The sequence below is a fragment of the Trachemys scripta genome, chromosome 1, assembly GCF_013100865.1.
Source record: "Trachemys scripta elegans isolate TJP31775 chromosome 1, CAS_Tse_1.0, whole genome shotgun sequence".
Taxonomy (NCBI): domain Eukaryota; kingdom Metazoa; phylum Chordata; order Testudines; family Emydidae; genus Trachemys; species Trachemys scripta.
In genome coordinates, this window is record NC_048298.1 from 4,370,392 (window position 1) to 4,397,934 (window position 27,543).

Genomic DNA, 27,543 nt, shown 5'->3' on the forward strand with positions numbered 1-27,543 from the left:
TGAGAACCACTGCTGTCCAGCAGCAGACACCCTGGCAGCGAGCGTGAGCATGCTCCTTTGTGGGTATTGCAGTCACATCTTGCACAGTGGCAGGTACCCCGAGATCCCAGTGCAGATAGGCAGAGTTCTGGACAAAGGGGATCCATAGACTCCAGTGGGGTTCCCCTTTTCCAGCTGAGCTGGTCTGGCACGGGCACCCCTTCTCCTGGGCCTGCAGAGCTGGGACATGTTGCTTCTTTAAGAACTTTCCCCTCCCCTCCCCTCCCCCACCCTTCTGAGTCCATGCCCTTCCCCTGCCCTTCCGCACCCGGGAGGCAGACGCTGCCCCTTTAAGACCTGCCCCACCCCACGGGTCAGGGGCAGGACGCGGCTCGTCTCACAGGTGTTGCCAGACGTGATTGATACAGAGCGTTCTGAGCAGGGAGGGGCCGCGGCGGGAGTGGAGTGACGGGGAGAGAGCGACCAATAGGGAGGCAGGCGACGGGGTCAGCCGGGCCAATGGGCGGGCGAAGTGGGCGGGACAAGGCTGGGGTCTGCCAGCTGGTGCTGGCATTCGGGATCGATCGGTGGCTGCGGCTGGCCAGGGCGGCCCCGGCTCCCATGGGCCGGTAGTGAGTGAGCGGGCGGGGCGCGCCCGGGGCCATGCCCAGGCGGCTGCCGGGGCCCCCTGCGGGCCCCCACGGGGAGGATTTCTCCTTCGTGAGCCCGCTGGTGAAGTACCTGCTCTTCTTCTTCAACCTGCTCTTCTGGGTGCGTGGGGTCGAGAACTGGAGCTGGGCAGCTGGGGGGGGCACCTGGGGCAGGGGGTGGGCAGCTGGAGGGCACTTGGGGTTGGGCAGCTGGGGGGCAGAGGGGAAGGGAGCGGGCAGCTGGGGGGCACAGGGGCAGCCAGTCCCGCCCCTTGGCAGAGTGTGGGGGGCATGGTGCGTGTTGGGGGGTGATTCCCCTGTCTGGAGCAATGGGGGTCCGGCAGGGCATGGGGCTCCCAGGGTACTGCCATGCCTGGGGGGCCTGGCAGGGATGATCCCTCAGGGCAGAGTTGTGGGGGGATCTGGAGGGGAGGGCGATGAGACATTCCATGGGCAGAGAAAAATAACCCCATAAAATCCAACCCAGTTAATGTTCTCTTCATCCCAGCTCTGCGCAGGGCTCACCTCTCTTTAAGGAGCACGGTCAGTTTCTTTTTATCCAGGTACTGGAGGAAGCACTCTGTTTTTTTCCTCTTTCTCCCCCCTCTCTCTTTGCCTGCTCATTAATTTTGGCTGGGGGTGGTTGATATTTTTATTCTGAACAAAACCAGTAGCCGAGATGCTGTCCAGACCAAAATTGTACATGTAAGAAACTTTCCCTGGGCTTCTGAAAGGAAAACTGAAAGAAGGGGAAAATTCTCATTTACTTCACCTGCACCTGAAAGGGGACTGGCTTCACTTTTGCCAGTGCTCTTCATGGCTGGCCTTTTGCACCCCGGCATAAAGCTGTTGTGTTCAAATGTTAAAATCCAGGAAACCAGAAACAAAAGGTACCACAAGTACTCCTGTTCTAGAAACAAAATGCATTTCTAGGCTCAGTAGGTTTCGTAAAACTGTCCGTCTCCCCCACTCGCTCCAACACAGGTGCATGTATGGTAAAGGTTGTCTCTAACCTACATTGTGAGATGTATCCCTTTAAGAAGGGAGTGGTGCTTAGAATAATATCTAAAAGGTCACTGAATAGTGATCACATCAGTTCGTTCAGCCTGGATACAGTTATAAAGAAAGCAACTCTAACCTGGTATGAACTTGGCTGAGAATTGGGGAACAGCAGATAACGCTACACTTAAAGGGGCCTATTTGTATTTTTGGTGGTTGTTTAGACTTAGACTTTGATTATTGTGTGAAATCGGTCAAAAGCGGTGGGGAGACATGCAAAGGACGTGTCTCACATGCTATGAGTAGTTGGAAAGAACTGTGCTTCATGGACCTTCAGCCACTATCAGCAGTGGTGTCATGTCAGGATATGCTGTCCCTTTGAATAACCAGCTAAACATAAATGTGGACACCTTTTGTCTCTGTTGGTGTTCGTTGCTCTATGCATTTCTATTACACAGGGACCTATGTGGTGCTGCATTATTTGAGACTGTGGAATGGGGTAGCCAGTCAGCTATTGGGTGACTTCTTCCCATATCTCATATACTTGTCTGGTTTCTTTTTCTTTTTTCTTTTCCTTTTCTTCAAAAAAGACCCTCTTAATTAAGGGAGTTAAGAAAAACCTGGTGGTTCTTGCCCTTCAAAGCCTGTAGAATTTACAGGGACATTGACTTTAAAAATCACACATCCCTCTGGGGTTTTTTAAACCCACTTTGCAGCTTTGTTCCTGTCTTATACAGTCAGTTTCCACCTTTGCTTTGTGTGGGTTTTCTTGGGACCGACAGGCCAGAGACCGAGAGATTCTTTATTTTTAAAGGAAAAGGTGATTGCTATGCTGCAACATTGGGGACACTACTTTGAATATTTTTAAATCGACTGTCTTTCCAGCTGATGTTGCCTGTTTAATATTCGTAGTACTTCACTTCACTGTACTAACTGGAGTAATGTCTTGGGGTAAAAAGAAGGTGCTTTTAGAGCTCAGAATGACTACACATGAGGACTGTATGCCCAGATTGACCCTGTAGGCACCGTCAGGTTGGCTGGTTGTTTCGAGTGCTGCTGAGTGAATTTGTTGCCATGTAGAATATCCTTTGCAGTTCAGTTGCTTTGCTCTTTTTCCCAGGTTCGTGTAGTTCAGACAAGTGTTCAGAACTTACTGGAGTTGCCATAGTCAGAATATCTTTGCTTGGGGACCACGGTGTCTGAGAAGGGATAGACGCAGGCCAGAGGACAAATCAGAGCAGATCTTTCTATCTGGTCAGCCCTGTAAACAGTTCCCTGGTCAGATGTGCCTTCCCCAATGAACTTATGAACGTTACAGCTGTGCCCAGCATATGTGGGGGGCGGTTGGTGGTTTGTCTCTAGCACTGTCCTTCCTCTTAACTGGCGAGTCTTTGTTCCCTGAACTGAACATCAGGTTTTCAATCTCCACAGGTAGCGTTGTGTAGAGAAGACTTGGAGATAAAAGAATTCCTGTAAACTGGCGGGGGCTTCAGAGGAACTCCTTTGAGCCGCATGCCAGTGGGGGTCTTGTACTAGTAATGCGCGTGCATGTACTGTGGTGCTAGTGAAAAGGGTTTGCCTAGCTGCCGAACAGGGACTGCGTGGACCATGGCAGCCTTCCCACAGCCTCCTGCTCATGTTTTCCAACCATGTCCATGGCCACCTTGGAGTAAAAGTGGTTTAGTCTCCATGGCACGTTCGTTCCTTGTCACCTCTGCTGAGAATGTTGGTTAGGAAGGTGACTTTTTGTGGGGTGGCCGCCTGCCCCCTGGAAATGGGGCTGAGATCCCATCTCCTTTCCCAGTGGCCTCCCAAATCCATTGGTGGCTGGCTTTCTCTGGCTGTCTTCATGCTGCACTGCCCTCTGCAGTCCGGGTGCAGTGCCTGTTCCCTCTGAACACTATGGTGTTCTCTCCCTGTAAAATCCCAAGAAGAAGAGGAAGCATCTGGTAGTTTCACAAGATGATTTCATGCCTCTGAATGGACTTGGGCCAGCTCAGTGTAAAAGTGAAATTGACTGACTTCTAGCATAGAATAAAGGTACAGCTGGAAATACCTCCTGGGTCACCCATTTATCTCTCCTGACGCACTTCGAACCCTCCCTTGGCCAATGGTGTTTTCTTTAATAGCTGAGATCCTTAGAATGGCCCTCTGACTGGGAAGCAAGACCTCACAGGGTTGTCACTTGTAGCTTGCCAGGAACTGCCCCAAAGCCCCCTGTACTTCCAGTCTAGCAGAATCCTCTGCTTCTAGCTTTCTTGCCTTGATATGTTTGTATTGGCCCCCTCTTCAGTGAGCATCTACATCGCTGTCTGATGGTCAGAGCTGGGGACCGGTGAGTTGGGTGATAGTCCTGGCTTTGCTACTGGTCTCCCAGGCCTTGCTACACAAGAAGGGGTTTGCTGGTATACCAGCAAAAGGGCTGACACCCCCCAATATAACTGCATCTACACTGGGGTTTTGCCAGCATGACTGTATTCTGTAGAGGTGTGTATATTATTTTTGTTCACACTCCGAACCAACACAGCTATTCCAGCAAAACTTAAGTGTAGCTCTAAATACACCTGGTGCAGGCCACAGTAGGTCACTTTCCCTGCCTGTAAAACGGGGATTTAACTCTGAGGAGTTGAGGATTAACTAATTGTCCCTTGCAAAGAACACAGAGTTCTTCTGCCAGAAGGTGCAGCGAGGTCAAATGAGGCTCCCTCTGATAGAGGCTCCAGCCCCAGCTGTATTGGCTCCTAGCCAAGGGGACATCTGTCACCCTTGTGGGTGCAGCTTTGGCGTGATCGGGGCCAGAGGGAACCGAGCCTGCCGCCCGAGAGAAGAGTGCATGGAGGAGGACGACAAGCTCTGGGCAGTTTCTTGCCTCTTCTTGTTATAAGACACATCCCTGTGCGGTGCTTATTTCTTTGTCCTTCGTCTGGTCTGGTGGGCTTTCACCCTGACGCTTCTCTCCGGCTTGATCGCACTCTGATCTAGAGACAGGGATGGTGGCGGCAAAATGACCAGGCTCAGTATTGCAGTGGGAGGAAGGAGTCAGCAACTTGGTTGTACTTCCCCTTTGCAAAGAGGAACCAGTGTTCCTCAGAACAGCCTTGGGCTCAGGGGGGGCTCCTTTCAGAGCCCACCAGCCCTGCCCCTTGGTTAGCTGGCACTGCTGCTGTAGATGGGCACAGCAATTCCTGGTCAAAAGTACAAACAAATTCCAAGTGTGTGTGCAGGAGTGTCTCCCTCTCCTCCACCCCCCGTCTGCCGTCTTGTAATGCTGCAGAAATGCCAGGGACTGGAGTGGTGCGGAGTGGGCCCATGGGCCAGGATGAGCATTGCAACCTCGCCACCGGCCTTCCGAATTTATGCAACCCCATGGAGTCTGTCCTCGCCGTGTACCCCAAGAGAATGATGGGAATTCGGGGGCCGTTGGCCGGTGGGGATGGAAAACGTGTGATTCAGGGATGGCAAAAACCAAAGCGGGGGGGGGGAATGGCCCCCCTACTTTATAACCCCCACCCCAAAAGAAATGCTGTCAGCGTATGTCTAAGCAGAGACCTGCCAGGCTGAGCCAGCCAGGTCAGGGCTTCCGGTGCTGCTTGCGCGCACCATAATTACTCAGCAGAGTATCGGGGGTAGCCTTGTTGGTTTTGTGGATACAGACTAACACAGAGTCCGGTGGCACCTTAAAGACTAACAGATTTATTTGGGCATAAGCTTTCGTGGGTAAAAAAACCCACTTCAGATGCATGGAGTGAAAGTTACAGATGCAGGCATTATATACTGACCCATGGAGAGCAGGGAGTTACTTCGCAAGTGGAGAACCAGTGTTGACAGGACCCATTCGATCAGGGTGGATGTAGTCCACTCCCAATAATACATGAGGAGGTGTCAGTTCCAGGAGAGACGAAGCTGCTTTTGTAATGAGCCAGCCACTCCCAGTCCCTATTCAAGCCCAAATTGATGGTGTTAAATTTGCAAATGAATTTTAGTTCTGCTGTTTCTCTTTGAAGTCTGTTTCTGAAGTTTTTTTTGTTCAAGAACAGTTACTTTAAAATCTGGTCTAGAATGTCCAGGGAGGTTGAAGTGTTCACCTAGTGGCTTTTGTATGTTACCATTCCTGATGTAGCTAATCGGAGTCACCATCTGCCTTGCAGATTTCGGTGCTTGGAAGAGCAAACCCAGGCGAGAGAATTGCATGCGAAGGATTGACCCCGGCCTAGCGCCGAGTTACAGCAGTAAGGGGGAAGTTAGGGACTGATTCCCAGACGGTGTCCCCAGCTCCTATGGACTTCAGCTTTTGTGACCTGCCTCTGGTCATTGCTTTCTGAGCAGGTCACGATGGGTCTGTCTGCAGTGCCGTAAAAGATCAGTGGAAGCGAAGCTCAGAGCCGGGTCACCTGACTTGGCCTCACAGGGCTCAGGCTTCAGGGCTAAAACGGCAATGTAGAAGGTGGGGCTTGCGCTGGAGCCTGGGCCAAGAAACCCTGCGAGGGTAGAGGGTCTCGGATCCCGGGCTCCCGCCTGAGCCCGAATCTCTACTCTGCTTTTTTAGCCCTGCAAACCTGAGTCAGTTGACCCAGGGTCTGAGTCGCCGTGGGGGTTTTTCTTTGCAGTGTAGACATACTCTGTGGTCCATGCATCCCCGTGTGGGCGGGCGGGAGACCGAGAAGTGTGTGAAATTATTTCATCCAGAGGCTGGGGCTTCGCGTAAAAGAACGAACCCACCCGAACTCTACAGAGTGGCTGTATTTTGTATATTGCAGTTAACAAAACTTTCTCACCAAATGCTCTGAATGTTTAATTGTCTATTGTTTCCCGCGTTCCTAGATGTCTGCCTTGGGATTGTATTTTTCCAGTGTGTTAGCACGTCAGAGTCCTTGGCGCTGTACAGACACCTAGGAAGACACCGTGCCTGCCCCCATGAGCTTACGAGCTTGACTAGACAAAACAGACTTGCAGAAATAGGCAGGCAACATACACACGCGTCCAAAGAAGTGAGGTTTTTACTCACGAAAGCTTATGCCCAAATAAATCTGTTAGTCTTTAAGGTGCCACCAGACTCCTTGTTGTTTTTGTAGATACAGACTAACACGGCTACCCCCGATACTTAACATACACACGCGTTGTCTGAGGGGGTGTTAAGGCATGTCTAGCCTGTGGGGGTTGGTTTTTGTGTGTCACTTCCCTGCTCCCTTTACCAGCCATTAACATCCATAGATTAGGATGGGGAGCGGGGCAGGGAAGAGGAGCAAAATCATACAAGTCACTTTCGAAAATGTTTGCCTGGGTGTCCTTGATGTCTGTGTTTGCACGTCCAACTCCTAACTTCTTAAAGGGACTTGATTTTTTCTGAGCACTTCCCTCTGAAAATCCGACCCTGTAAAAGGATGTTGACGCTGCAGCTGGCAGCGAGCTTCCTGGCCCAACTAAACAGGCTTGCGTTCTGGGGTTCGAAATAGCCGTGTGGATGTTGGAGCTCCAGCAGAGACGCCTGAGCCCTTAGGCTGAGCTCAGTGGCTCCACACAGCTATTTTTTAGTGTGTTAACGCAAGTGGGGCTGAGGTGACAGACGTGTCCTCAGGTGTCTTAAACTTCCCAATCTTCCACAATCACTAGCTCGCTTGAAAATCTCGCCCACTGACTTATTTTTCTTTAGATAAACTTCCCCATGACACACTATCAGAGGGTGGCTTTTTAAAATTGTAAACCCCAGGTCAGCTGACAGTACCACGGCTCTCCTGATTGCAGATGGGGGGCAGCGGGACATGCCTGTCCCCTAAAAATAATTACAAATAGAGCCGTGTTGCTGAAGTGCCCACGTTCAGCACTGGCTTTCCCGAAGCCACTGCTGCTCCCAGATAATGACAGGTCCCCCACTCTTTTGGGGCGACTTTAAGCACCGGCAAAAGGCTGCGTGTGTAACTTGCATTACTACCTCCATGGAAGACACCTTTGTAACCCCTGTAATTTCAGTGTGTTCAAAACAGTGGAAAAGAAAACAAATCCACTAAGGCAGCGGTTCTCCAACTTTACCAACCTGAGGACCCCCATTTCGATATAAAATTTTTCGTGGACCCCCAACCTGACTTCTAATTTTCCCTGGGGGTGCTGAACCCCCACTCGGCTCCAGATCCTGCCCCTTCTCCCAAGGCCCCTCCTCCACTCCACCTCTTCCTGCACCCGCTCCACCCCTGACCCTCCTCTTCCCGCCCCCTCCCCCAAGCACGCCCCATCCCCGCTCCTGCCACTCCCTCCCAGCACCTCCTGCACACCCCTGAACAGCTGTTCTGTGGCATGCAGGAGGCACTGGGAGGGAGGGGAAGGAGTTGATCAGTGGGGCCGGCGGCCTCGGACGTGGCTCATGGCCCCCCTGGAGCCGAATATGACTCGCAGACCCCTGGGTGTACCCTCATGGACTCCCAGGGGCCCATGGACCCCAGTTTGAGAACCACTGTGCTAAGGAGATGCTTTAGAAAATCGAACGGTGGTTTTTGGGGGGAGATGGTGAAGGGGGCTGTCAGTAGCATAATGCCCAGCACGTTAAAATCTTGTAAAGGATTTTACCAAAAAATGCTGAGTGAATTTCCGTCCCTGCAGAAGACCAGCATATGGTGTCTATATATCCCTTAAGCCCCTTATTGTTTGCAAAAAGACCGAGGAGTACTTGTGGCATCAGGCTTTGCTAAAATGTTTTAATAATCTAACCAAGGGAAGGACACACTGTGAAATGACTCGGATTTAGGCTGTGTCGCTTTAAAATCGAAAGCGTGGCCTGCCCCGAGCGCTCACGCCACAATGTTCTCTTTCTCCTGCTGTGCGAAGGCTGCTGTTGATGTCTCTCCCCCAGCACAGATCTCTTTCCTCTTCTGAGAGCCATTATGTGGCTGCATCGCTCTGGCTGCCTTTTGAAAAGCCCCGGCGTGCTTGTTTGCCCGCCTCGCCCCCTCCACCACCTCCAGATTAGTTCCTTGTGTTTTCGGCTTCTCTCTGGCTTATAAACGCCCTCTGTGTCGGGGCCTCCTGATATTCCCCGGCAGTTGCAGCAGCCTGCACCTGGGTTGTGGTGTTCACGGGTGCGGTGGGGGAGGGAAGGGGTGCCCCACAGAGGTGCTGGGTCCTCAGGCAGTGCCGGGGTTCCTTTGGTCCGAGAGAATTGTATCCCGGACGTGCTCTGAGCGTGAGGCGGGCATGCAGCATGTCGGCACTAGTGAGCCAGGGAGCACGTAGTGCAAAACGCGACGGCCTAGGGGGGATAAAATTGGCCTGAATGGGACGAAGAAAGATTGCCACCAGAAAAAGAAAATCTTGGTTCACACGGGATGAAACGAAACTGCAGCTGGAATTCCTGCTGCGGCTCGGATGCTGTCCTGGCCTTACCCTGCCTGCAGTTCTGGCCCTTCCAAGCTCCCTGCTAGGCCTGGAGATGCTCCTAGCATAGGAAGGGGTCCAATCCCGTTGGGTATAGGGCCCTGCCTGCCGATACACACGCACTCTTTAAACAGGGACAGGCTCCTTTCAGCCCCTCCAGCAGGGACAGCTCTAAACTCAAGCTGCGTGGGCCTGTTTCCTTTTCAGCTCTTGCGTTTCTCTCCTGCCCACTCTTCTCTGGCCGAGAGACTCTAGCCTGGGGCCGCTGTGCCTTGGGGGGCAGACTGTGCCCCTTTGGAGGTCTCCCAAGGGGAGTAGGGCCCCGTTCCATGGGCTCCAAGGATGCAGCCGGGCCATCGCTGCTTCTGAGCGGTGAGCCTTTTAGGGTGTGCACTGCACCTGGGCGTCCGACCCTGCTGACCCTTCGGGGGAAGCGGCGGGGACTGCGTCACAAGCTGCCTACGCATCCCACCTCGCTTGTCTCCCATGGGAGAGTTCGTGCAGTGCCTCCGAGTTGCTGCTGCAAGCGCCATTCACGTCACTGGCCCTCGCTTGGGTGTGATCTGCCCTATGATTCCTGGGCCAGCACTTGGGGTCTCGTGGCTTATCCCTCTCGTGGCCTGTCGGCCCATCTGGGGCCGGAAACATACGTGGGTTTCTGCACCGAAGTCAGCAAGGGCCATCGGTGGCTCTGAGCCGTGTTGCTTTGTCAGCGGGTTTGGCTGAAGGTGGCCGGCGAGAATGGACGATAAAGGGTGCCAGGGTGTGCTGGCATCGCCGCAGGCTGGCAGAAGCATCTGAAGTTCAGGCTGGGTAGCTGAGCCCTCGGTCCCAGTTGCTGCTTGCTTGGTGCCCGTGATCCGTCACTCAGCCATGTCTGTATTGGAGCGTTAAAGTAGGCACCGTGTGCAGTTCTCCAGAACTCAGTGCGTGAATGCCTGGGGGGGGGAGGGGCTGAGTCATTTACATACATTAAAATGTTGTCACTTGTCCCAGGCGTAACTTTGCATCACTCCAGTGGAGTTGGGATGTCTTCTGACCTGGGTTCAGATATCTGCACTGCTGCGGGGGGGCGTCTGGTGCCGGGTAGGCGTGGAACGGCCTTTAACCACCATGTGCCCCAGGCCTGCTCTGTGCAGGGTTAGTTGCCGAAGGCTCCTGAGGTGCCGGTGGATGCGGATGCAGATGAAGGCAGTAGGGGATTTTTCGGGAGGGGAATGGCCTGGCGCAGACACCGCCTACAGTGTGACTTGCGTGTGAAATGACTGGCAGTCTGGAGGCATGGGGAGCTCTCAGCATCTGTGGGTCTGTGTAAAGGGCTCTAATGATCAAGAAAAGGTGGCACCATGGGGCTCTGCATTTTTTTTTTTTTCTATCAGGAAACTGCTTCCACTTGGTCTCCAACTGATTCTTTTTTCCCCCCGTTGCCTCCCCTGTCGTGTGTGAAAACCCAGCCGTTCTCTTTGCCTCGCACACGATCCCAAGTAACCTGCCGTCTGAACCTAGCGAACGCTTCAATTGATTTGATTATTCACTTCTATTTAATAGCCCAACGTTCTGCATTGCATCCTAGTGCTGTACAAAGCCAGCCCTCTGGCTGCTGTCCTGGCAGGCCAGCTATTCGGCTGCTGGGTAGGTCATTGGCAGCAGAGCTCGAACCAAAGACCTCTGGATCTAAAAGCCTGGGCCTTTCTAAGGGACCCCAGGTCTGTAAGCTAAGGCTGTAACAAGCTCGTCAATGTCTATATATGGCCCAGCCACCAGCAGAGGGGAGCAGACCACCGCACTGAGTAGGTGTGAATGACGCTAATTCAGGTGGAGCTGAACCAGTGGGAGCAACGCTGAGAAAGTTGTGCAAAAATCTCTCTAGTGTAGCACAGACTCCGGGGTGCCGCCTTACTGAACAGGTGGGGTTTGCGTGGCAATTGAAAGGAGCAGAGAGCTTGATCTAAACGGTGTGTGTTCTGGGCATACAGGCCATAGGGGTGCAAGTGGGGAAAACCTGCTGGGGTAGGAGGCAGAACAGATTTCCTCCTCTAGCTGTCTGGGTTCTGCAGGGCTGACTGGGATAAATGCGTGTATGAGAACCAATACAGCTGAGAGAGGCTGTGTGAAAAAGGTCCCTTTTCTCTCCCGCCTGTAGCTGCACTTCAGATCAGACTTGAGCCAAAATTTAGACTCTGTAAAAGTGTGTGTGTGTGTGTATTATTTTCCTAATTGCCTAGTGGCCCCAACCAAGCTCGAGGCCCCGTTATGGTAGGAGACAGCCTTCGTGCAGAAGAGCTTGCAAGCTAAATGGACATAACGGGTGGGAGGGGAAATGGAGGCGCGGGGTTGTGTTGCACCCGTGGCTGCACAGAGGCTCTGGGGCAGAGCTGGGGGGGTGGCAGGATTTTTTTAGAGTCTACGCTCCTCTGGGCAGCGACTCTGTCCGTCTTGGTCCGGGGCTGAGTGCTTGGATGGTGCTCGGATAATAAAGGGTGTTTAAAATGCCTAGATTAATGTTTAACATGGGGCTGTCCTGTTTGAAATGTAAATGCTGGAGGCTGTATTTTTACTTCCGTGTTGCACTCCGAAGAAGCAGCAAAGCATCGCCCCTGGGGTGAGGGGGCGCTAAACCCCCAGAATCTGTTAGCCTCCTAACTCCACCTTAAGCTTCCCAGGAAAGCTGTCCCGCTCGCTCGCATGCAACTGCCCCAGGGCCTCTGTGCTTGGCTCCTGCCTGCTCAGCTGGGCTGCCTGGCGTTGGGGCTGGTTTCAGCACAAGGCCGGTCAATGGTCAATGAGCACTCGGGCCTCGCCTAGGTCGGCTATTTCTCACGGTTCAGGCGGCTGGGAGGTGTGTCTGAGTGACTCAGAGAGCAGCTCTGGCCTTGGGCCCAGCCCGTCCTCTGGTGAAATGCTAACAGCAGAGTATACACCAGAGAGTGAACTCCCCTCTGTGTGTCTGGGGCTGGTATGGAGCAGCTGAACGAGGCACCAGGGATGCCTGCTCTGAGCCTGCCGCTCCCCATCCCAGGTACAAGGCAAGGGAGCCGTCGCTGTGCTGTGGCAGCAGACTGGCTCTGCGCCCTGCCGGGGCTGGGTCGGATTGTTACGGCCCCCAGGAGACCTCTGCTAGGGACTCGGGCTGGTTTGGTGACCCGCCGAGCGCCTCCTGCAGGAAAGAAGGGGCTGCTGCCCCCCCAGCCGTGCAGGTGAAGTGAGCCCAGGTAAGTGGAGGATGGGGAGAGGCCACAGCTGTGGGTGGGTGGGTAGATGGGGCAGAGATGCGACCAGCCCCAGAGGGATGGGTGGTCACTGCTTGAGCAGGTGGGGCAGGGGGTAATCTCATGACTTCAGGAGTGAGCGAGCGATTTGCTGCTGTTACAGTGCAGGTCTCCTCTCTGCCCTGAGGGCTCAACTCCTGCCTGGGCTAGCAGGAGCCTCCCGCGTCCAGGCTGGTGAGGCAGAGGAGGCGTGATGTGTCCTGTGTCTGGCTCTGGTACTTTTCCAAGCCCCGCAGAGTTTTTTTGGGGGGGGCGGGGGGGGAGGTGCTGGAAGGGGATGGACTGATTCCTATCTCTGGAGGGAAGCGAACACCCCCCTTGTGCTGAGCAGTTCCCCAGCAGAAGGGGAAGCCGCAGTAGCTGCGATCTCCCTCTGTCCCTCCAGGTACAGACTAAGGTGGCGTTTTGTGCAAGGCCCAGTGGGCGCCCAGCCCATGGACTCAGGCACCGTGGGGTCAGGGAGAACGTCCCGTCTGGGCGTGCCATGCCAGTGTGGGCGTTAGCCTGTCTAAGTGGCTGGTTGCTGCCAGGGTGGTGGGCGTGTGGATCTCCCATCCCTGGATGGCCTGGGGAATGGGTCACTGTGCAGGGCACGGCCTGGCCCTACGCTATCTGGGAGAGCTGCTTCAGGTTGGGGGGCTGACTGGACAGCTTGGGAGATTTCTCCTCTTTTCCTGCCCCCGGTGCTTTAGCTGTGGGTGAGGGAGGCAGAGAGCTGACCCTCTGCCCAACCCCTCCCAAGAGTTGGTGCCTCCCTGTCGGCCATCTTGTGGCAGTCTCTGTTTCTGAGGCTGGTGCCCAGGGCTCCTTTAGGCTGAGCAGCCGTCACGTCGCCTCCCTTCCATCGGGAGAGGTCCCTGGTGCTGAGGTTCCTCGTGGGAAGCCCGAGCTGCCGCAGGGTGTGGCCAGGTGTCTATCTTCCCCTCTTCCCCATGGCGGTCAGGGCTGGGCAGGGCGAGGCGCGTCTCCCGTCCCTTGCTTTGTGGTGCGTGAAGGACAAGTGCCTCCTGCTCCGTGCACCTGGCATCTCTCATGTCTCAGCTCGGTGAGCCTGGCTAGCGCGCGCCGCATGTGGGGGTTATAACGGGCGGTTAGCTGCCGCGGGGCTCTCCTTGCACCCCTTACCCAAGCCAGGGCACAGAGGGGGCAGCTGCGCTCTACTTTCAGCCACTAGGGGGCAGTGGAGACTGGACTGCACCTGGGCCCTCCAAGTCAGAATGAGACCCATTAGCCAGGCAGGGGATGTGCCGCTTCCCCTGCATCTGCTCTGCGTGATGAGAGGCCTCCCTGCCTGCGTAGGGGTGGCCCTGTCCTCCGGGGACCCCAAGCTGCTTTCTGCCTGGGAGAACGGGCAGGAAGGGATGTGCGTAAGCTGCTTGACTCTCCTTCCCCAACCTTTGTGGTCCTGATAGACTTGCCTGTAAGCCTCCATCCCGCTCCCAGTCCCTTGGTTCAGAGCTGCGGGGGAGCAGTGAGCGGTGTGTCTTATCGGGGCAGAGATGCAGGGGCCACGAACATGAGAGAGTTCTCTTCAAACTGCCTGAATTCGCTGGCCTCCGTCTGCCTTCACCCTACAGGCTCCGGGAAAGGATGGCCACGGTCTGCGCAGGCCCTGCAGCGACGCGTGGCTCTTGGGAGCAGTGCAAAAGGCTCTTGCGGGATGTTGTATTAATTTAGATGGAATAAAGGGGATCTCCTAACCCACTGAACAGGGTTAAACAAGGTTCGCTGTGCAGAGCCCTCAGCCGGCTTAGCACCATGGCAAACGCACCATGTACAAACCATTGTATTTAGGAAAGGTCAAGAAAAGAAGGAAAACCAGCTAAAGTATGGAGTCAGGCTTCGTTTTAACAGCCTCCCTTGTTCCCTTGCCCTTGAGCTGCAGAGTGTTTTAGACGGAAACCCTCCTCGTTAGTTTCTTTGATGGTGTCTCCGAGGGTGATAACCTTCCTTTGCAGAACAGAGAAGTCCGTCGAGATGCTGCTGTTAAAATCCAATCCTGTTTCATCCCAGTGGGTGTTTGGGATTCAGCTGTAGCCAGCAGAGGTGGTGATGCCCTCTGGGGGGGGTCCCCTCTCCCTGGGGGGGGTCCTCTCCCTGGCCTGGTCTGGTCAGGATGTCCCTCAGGGTTAGGAAAGAAGGAATCGGGGTATGTGGTTGACACTGGAACTCAGCCTTGTCATTGGTGCCTCCTGTAATGAGACCAATATGGAGAATCCAGCCTGAGGGGAAGCCTTGAGGGACTCTGTTACCTTCCAGCCGGCCGGGGTAGGTTTACCCTGCAATTAGATGCCCGTGGCTGGCCCATGCCCGCTGATTCAGGCTAAGGGGCAGTTGAGTTGCTGTGTGGAGGCTCAACCCTTCCACCTTGCAGCGTCCTAGAGCCCAGACTCTGGACCAAACCCAAATGGCTAAACAGTCCCGTAGCCCAAGCCCAAGCCCAAGCCCGCTGGCCACGGGTTTTTAACGGCAGCGTGGACGTACCCTGCGAGGCCCAAGTGAAGGAAGCGGCTAGCAGAGGCTGCGCAGTCTGGTGGACTGAGCCCTGGGCAGGGACCCCTGGGCTCTATTCGCAGCTCTGCCCCGGGCACGGGCCAGCGGCTTCACTTCTGAGCCTCCGTTTCCTCCATCAACAAAAAGCGGGCTAGTGTTTGGGCAGCGCTGTATAAATGAAGGCCTCTGGGTAACCGGTTTTAACAAGGCTTCTCCCCCAGGGGCTGGAGGGGGCCAGCCTTGGTTCTAAGCCTCCTTTTGCAGTGGCATTTAGTGAGGGAGCACTAAGGCAACCCACTGCCTTGCTAGGAGCCTGGTTAGACGCAGGAATTGGACAACCTCTTCCCCTGGGCATTGATACTCGTCTGCCAGTGCAAAGCACCAGGAAGCCTTTTACAGAGCAGTAGGCAAGGGGGCTGTAGGGTCTGCGGATCACAACTGCCGCCTGCCTGTGGAACAGAAGGAATCCACTTCCACTCCGACCGGCTAGCTCCTGGCTATGGCGGTTGGCTGTTCCAGGATAAACAGAGCTGCGGGAAAGCAGCGTTGCTTGAAATGCTGCTGCTTTATTCAGCCAGCCCGGCATGGCGTCCCTGGGCAGGAGGGGAAAAAGTGTGTGTGTGTGTGAGAGAGAGAACCTGGAAAGTATATGGCACACCTCCCTTCCCCCCCCCACACACACGTGGATTGGCTGCAAATTCGTTAATTCCGTGGGTGGGTGGGTATCCGGAGTTGGTGCAAGGAGCTGGCTGATGGCCCTGCAGAGTGAAGTCCCTGCCCGCAGAGAAGGGGATGACATGTCCCCGGTGCTTGGATCCCCTGTCGGGGTGAGAGGGGCATGTGTTCTGTAGGGCCCATCCAGTCCTTGCCGTCCGCCTGCCGTGGGGGCGTGTTCTGTGCATACTTGTCCCCTAGGGACTGGGCACCGTGATACTCGGCATTCTGAGCCCTGTGGCTGATGGGTGCTTTACGAAGCTCGGTCAGTACCTGCTGACAAAGGGAAACTGAGGCATAAAGTGACTCATTCAAGGACACCCAGCAGACTAATAGCGGCTATGGGTAGAGAGCCCATGGGCCCTATCCATACTGCTTAGTGTTAGAGGGTTTTCCTGTCACCCTCTCCCCCGGTTCTTGTCACGCACACAGCAAGCCTGATCCCAGTTTCCTGTTCTTCCATTTCCTGTTTGACCCCAGTTTATATAGTAATAGTAAATAGACCTTAACCTATCATTTTACTGGAATTTAACTAACTAATCCCAACATATGGTAACACAATTCTCTAACCAGTCATATCCCACTCCCCTAATTAACTTACACCCAGCAAACTTAATTATCCAGCAGACGAAACAATTAGAGAACCAGACAGATTAACAGTAGAAAAGTGGGGGCCATAAAGATAAAACAATACAGAAATGAGGGTTTCACAACCACAACCATTGATGAGTGATTTCTTGCCAGACAAGATGCTATCGAACTACGTTTTCTTTAACCATTTTTATCTGGTGGGGATGGGCACTGTCAGGACAGAATCGTCTTCCTAACAGCCCAATAGCACTTTATTTCAGTGTGACGGGTTTGGGATGGGAGGATGTGACCATTCGCTTCCCAGCGTATGACTGCCCCTGCTGCTTAGCCGAAGGCCTTAGCCTAAGAACCAGGCCTCAGCCTCTCCTAGTGAGCGAAGGCCCAGACGCAGGCAGACTGTGATTTTGATTCTTTGTATACCCCTGTAACTAGCTAAGTGATAAAAATACACTTAAGTTCTTAAAGTACAGACCTTTACTGACCTGCCTGTAATAGGGTGACCAGATGTCCCAATTTTATAGGGACAGTCCCGATTTTTGGGTCTTTTTCTTATATAGGATCCTATTACCCCCACCCCCTGTCCCGATTTTTCACACTTGCTGTCTGGTCACCCTAGCCTGTAATCTATATTCTAACACTTAGCAAGGCCCCAAGCACCCCTCGGATGGTGGTAACTTTCAGCCTTGGCAGGGCTGACAGGGATTTGATCTTGTACCTATGGGGGGAGGGGTCCTTATCCTATTGCAGATCCCCTGAGCCCTCTGGAGGCCCCCAGTGCCCTCTCCTCATTTAGGGACACTGCATGTGTGGGTTGAAGGCCCGAGCAGGCGGCTGGCTCTGAATCTCCACGTCCTGCCTCCACAGATGATCTCGATGGTGATGGTGGCCGTGGGCATCTACGCCAGGCTGATGAAGCACGCAGGTGAGCGACTGGCGCCTTCCCCTTGCCCCAGGTCCGTGCTGGGGCTCTGGGATCTCTCCTTCTGGTGGGAGGTGGGGGAGGACCCTGGAGACTGGCTGCCCTGGAAGCAGACGGGTTTGAGGAGGAGAGCGGAGCCTTTCCCTGGGTCTGAGACTGGAACGCAGCTAGGGGGGGGGTGAGGTCTCCGTGTGGAGAGCGCGGCCCCCTGCGTGTGGCAGACATCGTCTGGGGTGAGAGGGGAGAAGCTGCTGCTCTTGTCCAGTGAAACAGGGCTTGGACGCGTCCCCACCTCCACCCGTGCTTGTCACAGGCCTGCTCAGATCTGGGGCCATTGTCCATCGCCAGATAAACCTCTGGTCTCGGGGCCGCGTGGAGTTACGGCAGCCTGATCTGGGCTTGTTCCTTCTCACCCCGGGGCCAGAAGCACTGGAGAGGTCTGGGGAAAGGCGTCTCTAGTGGCTGGCTGGCTCTGGAGGGGCCTGTTGCAGCAGGGATAATGGGAGAGGCTGGGGCCCCAAAGGAGCCTTCCCTCAGCCCCACCCCATAGAGCCGCCTCCTTTGGATTCCTTTAGCGGACAGGGTGGTGCAGCTGGACTAACAGCTCTGCGCTCTCGCGTCCCTTCTCCCCCACCCCCTCTGTTCCCGCCTGGCAGAGGCGGCCATGGCCTGCCTCGCGGTGGATCCCGCCATCCTGCTCATCGTGGTCGGCATCCTGATGTTCCTGATCACCTTCTGCGGCTGCATCGGCTCCCTGCGTGAGAACATCTGCCTGCTGCAGACGGTGAGGGGATGGGAGGCTGCGGGAGCCCAGCCTGGGCCGGGGGGAGAAGGGGACAGTCGTATGGGGGTTATAGACAGGACAGGGGATGGGAAGCCTCATGGGGACCCTGCTGTCTACCTGGGCCTGCAGAAACCGCCAGGAGTGGGCTTGGGGTTCCCCCCTCAATGACTGGCACCTCGGGCAGCCGTCAGGACTGATGGACCCAGGGTCTCTCTGCTCTGTCTCCCATTTCCTTCCCCCACCCATTGGTGTGAAATCTCAGCTGGTGCCCAGCCATGCTGACGACAGGAAAGTTCGTGGCTCCCTCTAGTGGCCAGAGCTGGGGAACTCCTGCACCCCAGGAGATACTTAGCCATGCGCCTCCCAGGGAAACTGACCCTTTCCAAAGTGCCTTTAATGGCATTGAGCCGGGTGTCTCGGCTAAAGAGACGGAGGGTTTCTCATTCCTTCACACATCCCGTCAGTTGTTCGTAGGAGTTGCTTGCATAGCCGGGGGAGAACAGACGCTGGAGTCTGTACAGACCTCCTGTAGTTACGTACAGCTCTCAATGGTGGATCTGTTTGCTAGCACAGACATGGACGATGCTTTAGAGCAGTGTGGCAAATCCATAGGAGGTGAGTTCTGTCTGATTCAGCCCTGAACCAGCAACCTGGCAGGGTCCACCCCAAAGGGTCCCGTCTTTCAGAAGAGATGTAAAACCCAGGCTCTGAGCACTTTGGGATGATCCCAGAGCATATTTTGCAAGGATGAGGCCTTAACTCCACTCTGCCTCTCTGACGTCCCTTGCAGTTTCAAAAAGTGACTGTTTCTCTCTTCCTGTCCCAATCTTCTGTGCATTGTTAAGCAGCTGCTCTGTTCCACCCCAGAGGTGGCTGCATTTCAGTGCTGGGTGAAGTGGTCAGTAGATAGGAATCGGTAAAAAAGGCACTACAGGGATATAATGTGACGGGCCTGGAGTCCTGCTGCCCTGTGACCTTGCAGCTTCAAGCGTCCCTGCTTGGGTCATGGTGGCGCAACTCTGGCTTCATAAAAGATGGTGCATTGTTGCCTCTTCGGTGGCAATTTGCTGACGGCTGTTTTCTCTCTCCTGCAGTTCTCAATCTGCCTGACCATAGTCTTCCTGCTGCAGCTGGCAGCTGGAGTGCTGGGCTTTGTCTTCTCTGATAAGGTAAATACACCAGAGAGCTGGGGTGAGCATTGTTCTTTTGAGGTGGTGGGTTGGGGGGGGAGGAGAAGGATGCCCCAACATAACTGGAGGACCAGTCCTGGATTGGCAGGGAGCTGCCCGAGAGGACAGAATAGATTTCTTCCCTCGCTAAGCTGTGATTCTCTGGGGAAAGGTGGTTCTACGTGGGGACGGAGGGCCAAAGAGGCCGAACCGCAAATGGGCGGCGAGGTGTCTGGGGGTGAACAGAGACTGTTCTCTCTTTTTAAAAGCTTATTTAAATGAAAAAGTTTGTTTTGATCTAAGGCTTCCCCAGCAGACTTGGCGACCCAAACGCATCAGCCTTCTGCTGGGGCGTGGGCACCAGAGTGCAGCTGGCTGGGTGGGTCTGCCCCAGGGTTTGGTCCCTGACCTCGTTGTCTTTCAGTGGCCAGTGTTTTGGTTTCCAGTATGTCCCCCGCCTCACCCCAAACAAGTGGAGAGGGCAGGAATGGATGGGCTGGGCTGAGGCCACTGGCCTGCGATGCAGGGAACCTGGGTTCAGGTCCCTGGCTCCACATGTGATCTAGAAACTGGGGGTGACGCCCGCCCGTCAGGCAGCTGTGAGGTTAAATTGTAGGGGAGGCGGTGCTCGGATGCTGCAGTGGTGAGGGGCGTGCAAGCACCTAGGTAGGAGGGAAATCTCCCTGGTGACCTCTCGGCGTTCCTCCCCCAGGCACGTGGGAAGGTGAGCGAGATCATCAACAACGCCGTCGTGCATTACCGGGACGACCTGGACCTGCAGAACCTCATCGACTATGGGCAGAAGGAGGTGGGTCCCGTTAAAGAGCCAGCACACGTGGCCCTCGGCCGGGTTTCCTGCCTCCTATGGGGTGACTGGCCCTGGGCGAGCTCTCTGGCCTCCTCCGTGATGGGGATGACTGGGTCTCCCCGCCCCGTAGCAGGGACGGCTGGTCCTCAGCCAGGCCTGGGGTACAGTCCGGGCCCTCCAAACTCTCTCTCGCGCTGTTCCCCTCTCTTTAAAACATCCCTGAAATCATTTCTCCTGCCTTGACCCGAGTTCCCTTTCAAAGCACGTAACACGGTCGGTCTCTCCTCGCCGAGGCTGCAGGGCCAGGATCTGCTCCCCTTCATCCCTTCTTGAAGCAGTGGGCGCAGCTGTCCACGGTTCTCTGGTTTTCTTTCGTTGTCCATCAGACCCCATTCCACTAGTCCCACATCCTTCTGCTTCTTTGTGGGCCCCCATCTTCCGGCGGGAGGGCAGTGCCATCGCAGACCACACCCCTCCCAGTTTGAGTCCAATCGTGCTAGTCACAAGTACCCGCCAAACTCTCTCATGTACGCACACATGCTTCTTTGTTCTCCTGCCACAGGCTTGGTCCCAGGACGGTCGTGCAGCTGGTGTTGCACATCTGGAGTCTAAATATACTCCCACCCCTCTGCTCAGAGACCCTTTGTCCCCCAGAGCCCTGTTCTCCCATTTCCATTGCTGTCTATAGAAATGTTGGATTGGGGATGGAGGCTGGAGGGGATGTGGCTAGCGCTAGAGAAATACAATCATGTTTCCTTTAGAGTTCCCTGTCCTTTGCTTTCGCCCATGGTCTCACCCTGGCAAAGCATGAAGCCACGTTACAAACAAGTTTAAATTTGACCCAAACTGACAGTCTCTCTGGTTCTTATGGTTTCTTCTCCATGGGGAGTAATGTATGTATTTAAGTCTTTCATTCCCCTGCTACGTCTGTTTTTAAGCTGTTATTTACGTAGGACCTACTAAAACATTAAAAACCCATTCAAATTGACCTGGCCTCTCTTTAAAGACACGCCCTTTTGAGATCTGCCCAATTTCTCCTTCCCTGGCCCTCTTTGACCTGTGCTGTCTCGTTACAGTTCAGTTGCTGTGGGGGTGTCTCCTACAAGGACTGGTCCCAAAACATGTATTTCAACTGCACTGCTGACAACCCCAGCAGGGAGCGCTGTTCTGTGCCTTATTCTTGCTGCCTGCATGCAGCTGACCAGGTAAGAGCAGCCGCACTGTTCTGCTGGGAACTGGACTTCTCCTTGCCACCCTCAAATTCTGGTGCCTGCCCTGCACTCAGGGCCAAGGAAGCTGGGTAGCTGAGTAGCATTGGACGACTCCTCCATGTGCCCTCTGCCATCCTTAAAAAGGGGAATGAGGACAACCTGGGGAATTACAGACCAATCAGCTTACTTTCAGTACCCAAAAGATAATGGAGTAAATAATTAAGCAATCAATTTGCAAACATCTAGAAGATAATAAGGTGATAAGTAACAGCATAGATTTGTCAAGAACAAATCATTTCAAACCAACCTGATAGCTTTCTTTGACAGGGTAACAAGCCTTATGGATAGGCGGGGAGCGGTAGATGTGGTATATCTTGACTTTAGTAAAGCTTTTGATACTGTCTCGCATGATCTGCTCATAAACAAACTAGGGAGATACAACTTAGATGGAGCTACTATAAAGTGGGTGCAGAACTGATTGGAAAATCGTCCCCAGAGAGTAGTTATCCGTGGTTCATAGTCATGCTGGAAGGGCATAACAAGTGGGGTCCTGCAGGGATCGGTTCTGGGTCTGGTTCTGTTCAATATCTTCATCAATGCTTTAGATGATGGCATTGAGAGTACACTTGCAGAGTTTGCGGACGCTACCAAGCTGGGAGGGGTTGCAAGTGCTTTGGAGAATAAGATTAAAACTCCATGATCTGCACAAACTGGAGAAATGGTCTGAAGTAAATAGGATGAAATTCAATAAGGGCAAAGTACTTAGGAAGGAACCATCAGTTGTATACACACAAAATGGGAAATGACTGCCTAGGAAGGAGTACTTGGGGTCATAGTGGATCACAAGCTAAATATGAGTCAACAGTGTAACGCTGGTGCAAAGAAAGCAAACCTCATTCTGGGATGTATTAGCAGAAGTATTGTAAGCAAGACATGAGAAGTAATTCTTTTGCTCTACTCCGCACTGATACCACCTCAGCTGGAGCATTGTGTCCAGTTCTGGGCGCCACATTTCAGGAACGATGTGGCCAAATTGGAGAAAGTCCAGAGAAGAGCCACAAAAATGAATAAAAGTCTAGAAAACATGACCTCTAAGGGAAGACTGAAAAAATTGGGTTTGTTTAAACTGGAGAAGAGAAGCCTGAGAAACTGATATAACAGTTTTTCAAGTACGTAAAATGTCGGTACAAGGAGGAGGGAGGAAAAATTGTTCTCCTTAACTTCTGTGGCTAGAACAAGAAGAAATGGGCTTTAAATTGCAGCAAGGGAGGTTTAGGTTGGACATCAGGAAAAAGTTCCTAACTGTCAGGATGGTTAAACACTGGAATAAATTGCCTGGGGAGGTTGTGGAACCATCATTGGAGGTTTAAGAGCTGGTTAGACAAACACCTGTCAGGGATGGTCTGGTTATTACATAGCCCTGCCCTGAGTGCAGGGGACTGGACTAGATGATCTCTCGAGGTCCCTTCCAGTCCTACGATTCTATGATTCATGTCCCCCGTGTGATCCCTCTGCCAGCTCCTCTTTAGTGACCTTTGCAGCTGGACAAAACCCTCATGCCACTAGGGGGCGCTGGTAGCCGCATGGCTCCTACAGCTCCAGCTGACCAGGCTGTAGCCATGGGTAGCTGTAGACCCCTCTCCATGCCATGGCCTGGCTGGGTATGGAAGAAGCTCCCTCAGCTGAGTGACAAAGCCGTGGTAGGAGGAGAGTGTAGGAATCGGTGTAGGCCCTGTATAATTCTTCTCCCTCTGGAGGCAGGGTGTCCGGGGGAACCAGTTCAGGTGGCCGGTGCTGCCCTGCTCCAATCGCGGCTGGGAATGGTTATTGTTTCTGAGACCTAGGGAAAAGGGGGATCCGATCACTGATCCTGGGTGACAAACAAGGGGCCTGATTCTGGAGTTTCCTAAGCTCTCGCCAGTCACAGGCAGGCTGGGACCTGCAAGGTAGGGACCCACCTGAGTGGGTCAGGGAGACCGAGGTTGTGCAAGGGATGCATACCCTCCCCCAGCCCCAGCAGCTCCTACGAGGGGGAGACCCTCGCTGTAGATGCTGGGTGGAAAAGGAGTCCCGTGAAACTTGCATGGCTTGTTGGTAAATGCCCCCACGGACATGCCGCGGGATGGGAAAGCAGCTCACGTGGGTTCCCGTACGTCATGGCACGTCTTGGCTGCCTCGTCCTTAAGGGACGGGATCCCCTCTAGTCCGCCCGTCCCACAGCCAGACAAGGTGATGCCCGGCAGCCTAATCTCCCGAAAAGTCACAAACGACGGAGCTTCTGCCCTTTCCCTAGGAGACAGCACTGGAGCATTCTGCGGAGCCCAGACACTCCAGCGATGGGGGAACTGGGGAGGGCTGGGGGCTGGGCTTGTGGGAGAGAGAGCTTACAGGGAAACCTGATGTTAACAAGGACGTGTTGGCTAAGGAAACCAGGCCTGTCCCGCGTGCCATTAGGGAAAGCCCAACCCCTCCCCCCCAATCCCACAGGCGTGAGAGGGAGCCGGAGCGACTTGCACGGCCCGTGGCGGTGTGTGAGGCGTGGCCGCACCAGGCTATCCCTCCCCTGGCGCCCTGGTTCGCTGTCACCTGCCCCGGTGCTTCCCCGCAGGCTGTCATCAACACCATGTGTGGCCAGGGGATGCAAGCCATGAACTACCTGGAGGCCAGTGAGTTCATCTACACCAACGGCTGCATCGACAAGCTGGTGAACTGGATCCACAGCAACCTCTTCCTGCTGGGGGGCATCGCGCTCGGCTTGGCCATTCCACAGGTAGCCCCCACCTCCCTGGGGGGCGCTCTGCTGGGGCCAGAGGGGCTGGTGTTTGCACTCAAACTTTGGGGGGGGGGGAGTTTCTGCCCCCCATTAGCTTTGGCGGAAGGGAGCAAGGGACAGGCCCAGCCTACTCCGCATAGCCCCCACGCCCCTGCAGGATAAGGAGAGCCAGGTTATCTGGAGCAGGGGCAGTCATCTGGATGAAAAGGGAATGGCCCCTTGGATCTGAAGCCAGGGTATTGGGCACTCCTAGATCTGAGGGGGGTAGCTTGTCATTTGTGCGCACGCATGAATGCACGCCCCTCGCATCAGTGGTGGGGCTGGGATGCTAGAAGCCTTCAGACTGGGAAGGACTGTTTCTTTTCCCCCCCCCTCCCCCCCTCCCCCCGGCCACGTTTTGACTTGGTGCGTGTAACCGGGGGGAGTCCTGAGGAAGCCTTGGATTGCACCGGTGCCTTGGGCTGAGGAGCGTGGCAGAGCTGTGTATGGGAGCCCGGGGCTGGAACAGGCTGTGGGTCGGGATCGGCAGAGTTACTGGGCGTGGAGGGAGCCCTCACCTGGCCCGCTCACCCCTTGACCGGCTCCAGCCTGGGCCATCTCTCTCTCCCAAGCACCCAACATAAACGACGGATGTTCTCGTCAATAGCCCTGTGTTTGTCCCTTGGCGAGAGCTTTCTAATTGGCTTAGCCGCAGGCGGGGAGCGCACGGATTGGCCGGCGAGGATGCCGGCCGTCCCCGGTTGGAGCAGCGAGCACGCCTGTGCCTGAGCCCTCCCAGGTCTGTTCAGCCTGTGGCGCTCTCCTCTCCTTGCAGCTGGTGGGAATCCTGCTCTCCCAGATCCTCATCAACCAGATCAAAGACCAGATCAAGCTACAGCTCTACAATCAGCAGCACCGAGCAGATCCTTGGTACTGAAACCCCCTCCGGAAGAGCAAATGCTTCCTTGCTGGGGAAGTGCCTCTCGTCCCGTGGCAGGGAACGGCCTGGGGAGGGACACGCACCCCAGGAGGAAGAAGAGACCTGCATTTTCCCCTGCTATTGCTCGCCCTGCCCTGCAGGGGACTGGACCACGGGATAGTCCCCAGGCAGCCAGCGAGAGGCTGCTGCGTCTCCGGCATCATCCGTAGCATCCCCGCCCAAGTAACTGACATCTTGGTCCCTTTTTTGGCAGCTTTTTTTTTTAAGAGGGAAAAGAGTAAAATATTTCCCAGCGGCCCCAGCCCTGTCTGGGAGTTGCCTTGAGAGCTGCGTCTTCCCCTAGAAGGCTGGCGCATTGGAGCTGGGCTGGGCTGGCTGGTACGGAAGGGAGGTAAGGGGGAGGGCGGGGGTTGGTGGTATAATGCAGGTACAAGCTTCTTTCCTCCTGTGTGGTCTTGGAGCACGGGGAGGGGGGCCTAGCCAGCTTCCTCCCTCCCAGGCCTGGACCAGCTGGGAGCGACACCAGACGGGAGAATGATCAGACCCCGACCCTGCATTGATCTTTACGGATGCTCCTCTGGCTTCAGTGTATCAGGAGGAGGCTGCTAAGGGGAGAGGGCTAGAGGATGTAACTAGTTGCCAAAAACCAGACTTGGGGGGGGGGGGGGGCTGGGAATGGGATCTGGAGCCCAGCCCTCCTGGGCGCTGACTCCAGTCTGGGGGCACCATCTGACTCTGAAGTGGGTCTTGGACACGGGATATGAAGCCTTTCACCACTAGGGCCTCCAGGCCATGCCCAGGCTGACATGACAGCCGCGCTGGGGCAGACTTGCCACATTCCCTGGCGGGCTGGTATCCCCACAGCACACAGCTGGGTCACCTTCGGAGATGATGTTTTGGGCTCTTGAAACCTCCCGAGAGGCAGGCAGCAGCTCTGGGAAGCCCTTGGTCTGTGGAGTTGTAGTCTAGCTGGAGGCCTGCATGGGTCTTGGCTCTGGACTCTCGAGTTCAGTGGACACGGCCAAAGATCGGAGGGTGCGCTGGCTATCCCGGGTCGGGCCGATGTGCCCACAGCCCCGGGTGCTTGGCTGTGGGAAGTGGCCGAAGCGGCCGATCCTCAAGCGTAGAGCAGAGACAGCGGTGGAGTAGCGTGTCCCGTTCTGGGCACGGAAGAGTCCAGTTGTCAGGGCCATTAATGTAACGGCTTCTACCAGGCTGGCTACACTGAATTCAGTTCCCCCAAGCCTCGAATTTGAGGATCTTTAAACCCTCAGAGCAGCCACTCTCTTGCTGAGCTCTCTCTAAGCTGTATGTATAACAATGCTCCTGGGTGGGTCCGTCGGCAGGGATTGAACCTGCGATCTCTGGCTCGATAAACGTGGGCTGCTACTGTTTGAGCTAAAGGACCAAGTCTGTTAGCTCAGCCAGTAACACTCCTAAACCTTGTACATGGTGTCACCACTAAGGGACGAAGTCGCACTGTTAGCACAGGTTACACAGTTTTGTATCCAAACGCTCTATGCCTATCCAACGTTGTTTGCGAGAGATGCCCACCCCATCGTGTAAGGCAGTGATGAGGGGCTGCCTGGCAGGAAGCGATCGGGGAAACAGGTGTTTGCAGTCATCAGCCTGGCGTGGGTGAACCAGGCAGGGTATGACTGAGAGAACATGAATGAAAAGCAGCACAGGGTCTCTCCCTGTAGGGTTCGTTGCATCCGAGCCCGTGGCTGATCCATCTAGTTTGTTACCCGCACAGGCAGAAGATATTTGAAACTGGAGGGCTCCTTAATCTAGCAGGCAAAGGTGGAACAAGACCCAAGAGCGGGAGTTGGCAAAGTTAAAACTGGAAATATGGTGCAAATTGTTACCGGTGCTGGTAATGGACCATTGGAATAGCTTCCCCAGGGATGGGGCGGCTTCTCCATCAGGTGGGCTTTTTGCAGCGAGGCGGGGTGGCTTTCTAAAAGACGCCCCAATTCAACCACACGTTATGGGCCTGATGCAGGCGTCACTTGGTGGAATTCTCCGGCCTGTGCTCTACAGGAAGTCAGATGAGATGTCCGTAACAGTCCCTTGCGGCCCTAATGCCTGTGGGTAGCTTATCTTGGCCAGGGGCTGGTGCCAGGTGAGTCAGAGGAAGGTATAACCATCCTTCCCCTCTGCCAGTAACGCTCAGTCAGCGTGCACCCTGCAAACACCACCAGCTGCACCAAGGTGGAAGATGAGACCCCACATGATCTGTGTGTTACCTGTGTGGATGGACATCTGCCCATGTGCTCTCCTGCCCCTTCGAGGCAGCCTCTCCTCCTAGCATGGAGAGGCTGTAACAGTCTTCTTGGAACATGCACAGATATATATTTTGAACACTGTACAAAGGGAGGGATCGGCAGAGACTTCTCTCTTTTGGGATGTTTGTAAGTAACACATGGGTTCTGTATTTATCTGTGAAATTAACTCCTCTGTGATGTGTTCCCTTTGCTTGTGTGGAGAATAAAATCAAATCGGGTTCTGACTGAAGTTATAGTTTGGTTTTCTCTGTACTGCACCTCCCCTGAAATAAAATGTGTGCCTGCGTTTGCACACACTACTGCCCTCTGCTGGATGGAATCCTCACAGCTCAGCTGGGTCATAAGCACTATATTGCTCATGCAGATTCTCCTTCAGTTCAAGGAGTAGAGGGCTCTGTTTTTTGGGGCAGGCACATCCGAGGTCTTCATAGTTGACAGGAACCTGCTCCGTTACTTGGGTCAGTGCATATAACAGAACCACTGTCTATCAAGCTTGTGGGGTGGCGCTTGTCCCAAGTGTGTATTGCCCCCGTGTGTAGGGGCCTGGTGTAGAAGCTGCTCAGGTGCCCCCGGGCCTGACTGAACAGTACTCTGGGAAGGGGAATTGGTTGCTAG

The 27,543-nt window shown here is 54.7% G+C and overlaps 1 protein-coding gene across 1 annotated transcript; it reads left to right on the forward strand.

Annotated features, from left to right (window-relative positions):
• Positions 1–533: 533 nt before the first annotated feature.
• TSPAN33 (tetraspanin 33) lies at positions 534–27,157 on the forward strand. Its single transcript, XM_034763805.1, has 8 exons — positions 534–750; positions 16,922–16,979; positions 17,633–17,760; positions 18,855–18,929; positions 19,642–19,737; positions 20,814–20,942; positions 23,557–23,718; positions 24,536–27,157. Exons 1-8 carry the CDS (start codon positions 643–645, stop codon positions 24,635–24,637), a joined length of 858 nt encoding a protein of 285 aa, XP_034619696.1. The 5' UTR covers positions 534–642; the 3' UTR covers positions 24,638–27,157.
• The last annotated feature ends 386 nt before the right edge of the window (positions 27,158–27,543 follow it).

Bases quoted from the DNA above. Each gene is read 5' to 3' on its own strand.
- TSPAN33 (XM_034763805.1), top strand. From the start codon at position 643: ATGCCCAGGCGGCTGCCGGGGCCCCCTGCGGGCCCCCACGGGGAGGAT. The intron at 16,980-17,632 runs GTGAGCGACTGG...CCCGCCTGGCAG, and splicing joins CAGGCTGATGAAGCACGCAG to AGGCGGCCATGGCCTGCCTC. The intron at 17,761-18,854 runs GTGAGGGGATGG...TCTCTCCTGCAG, and splicing joins ACATCTGCCTGCTGCAGACG to TTCTCAATCTGCCTGACCAT.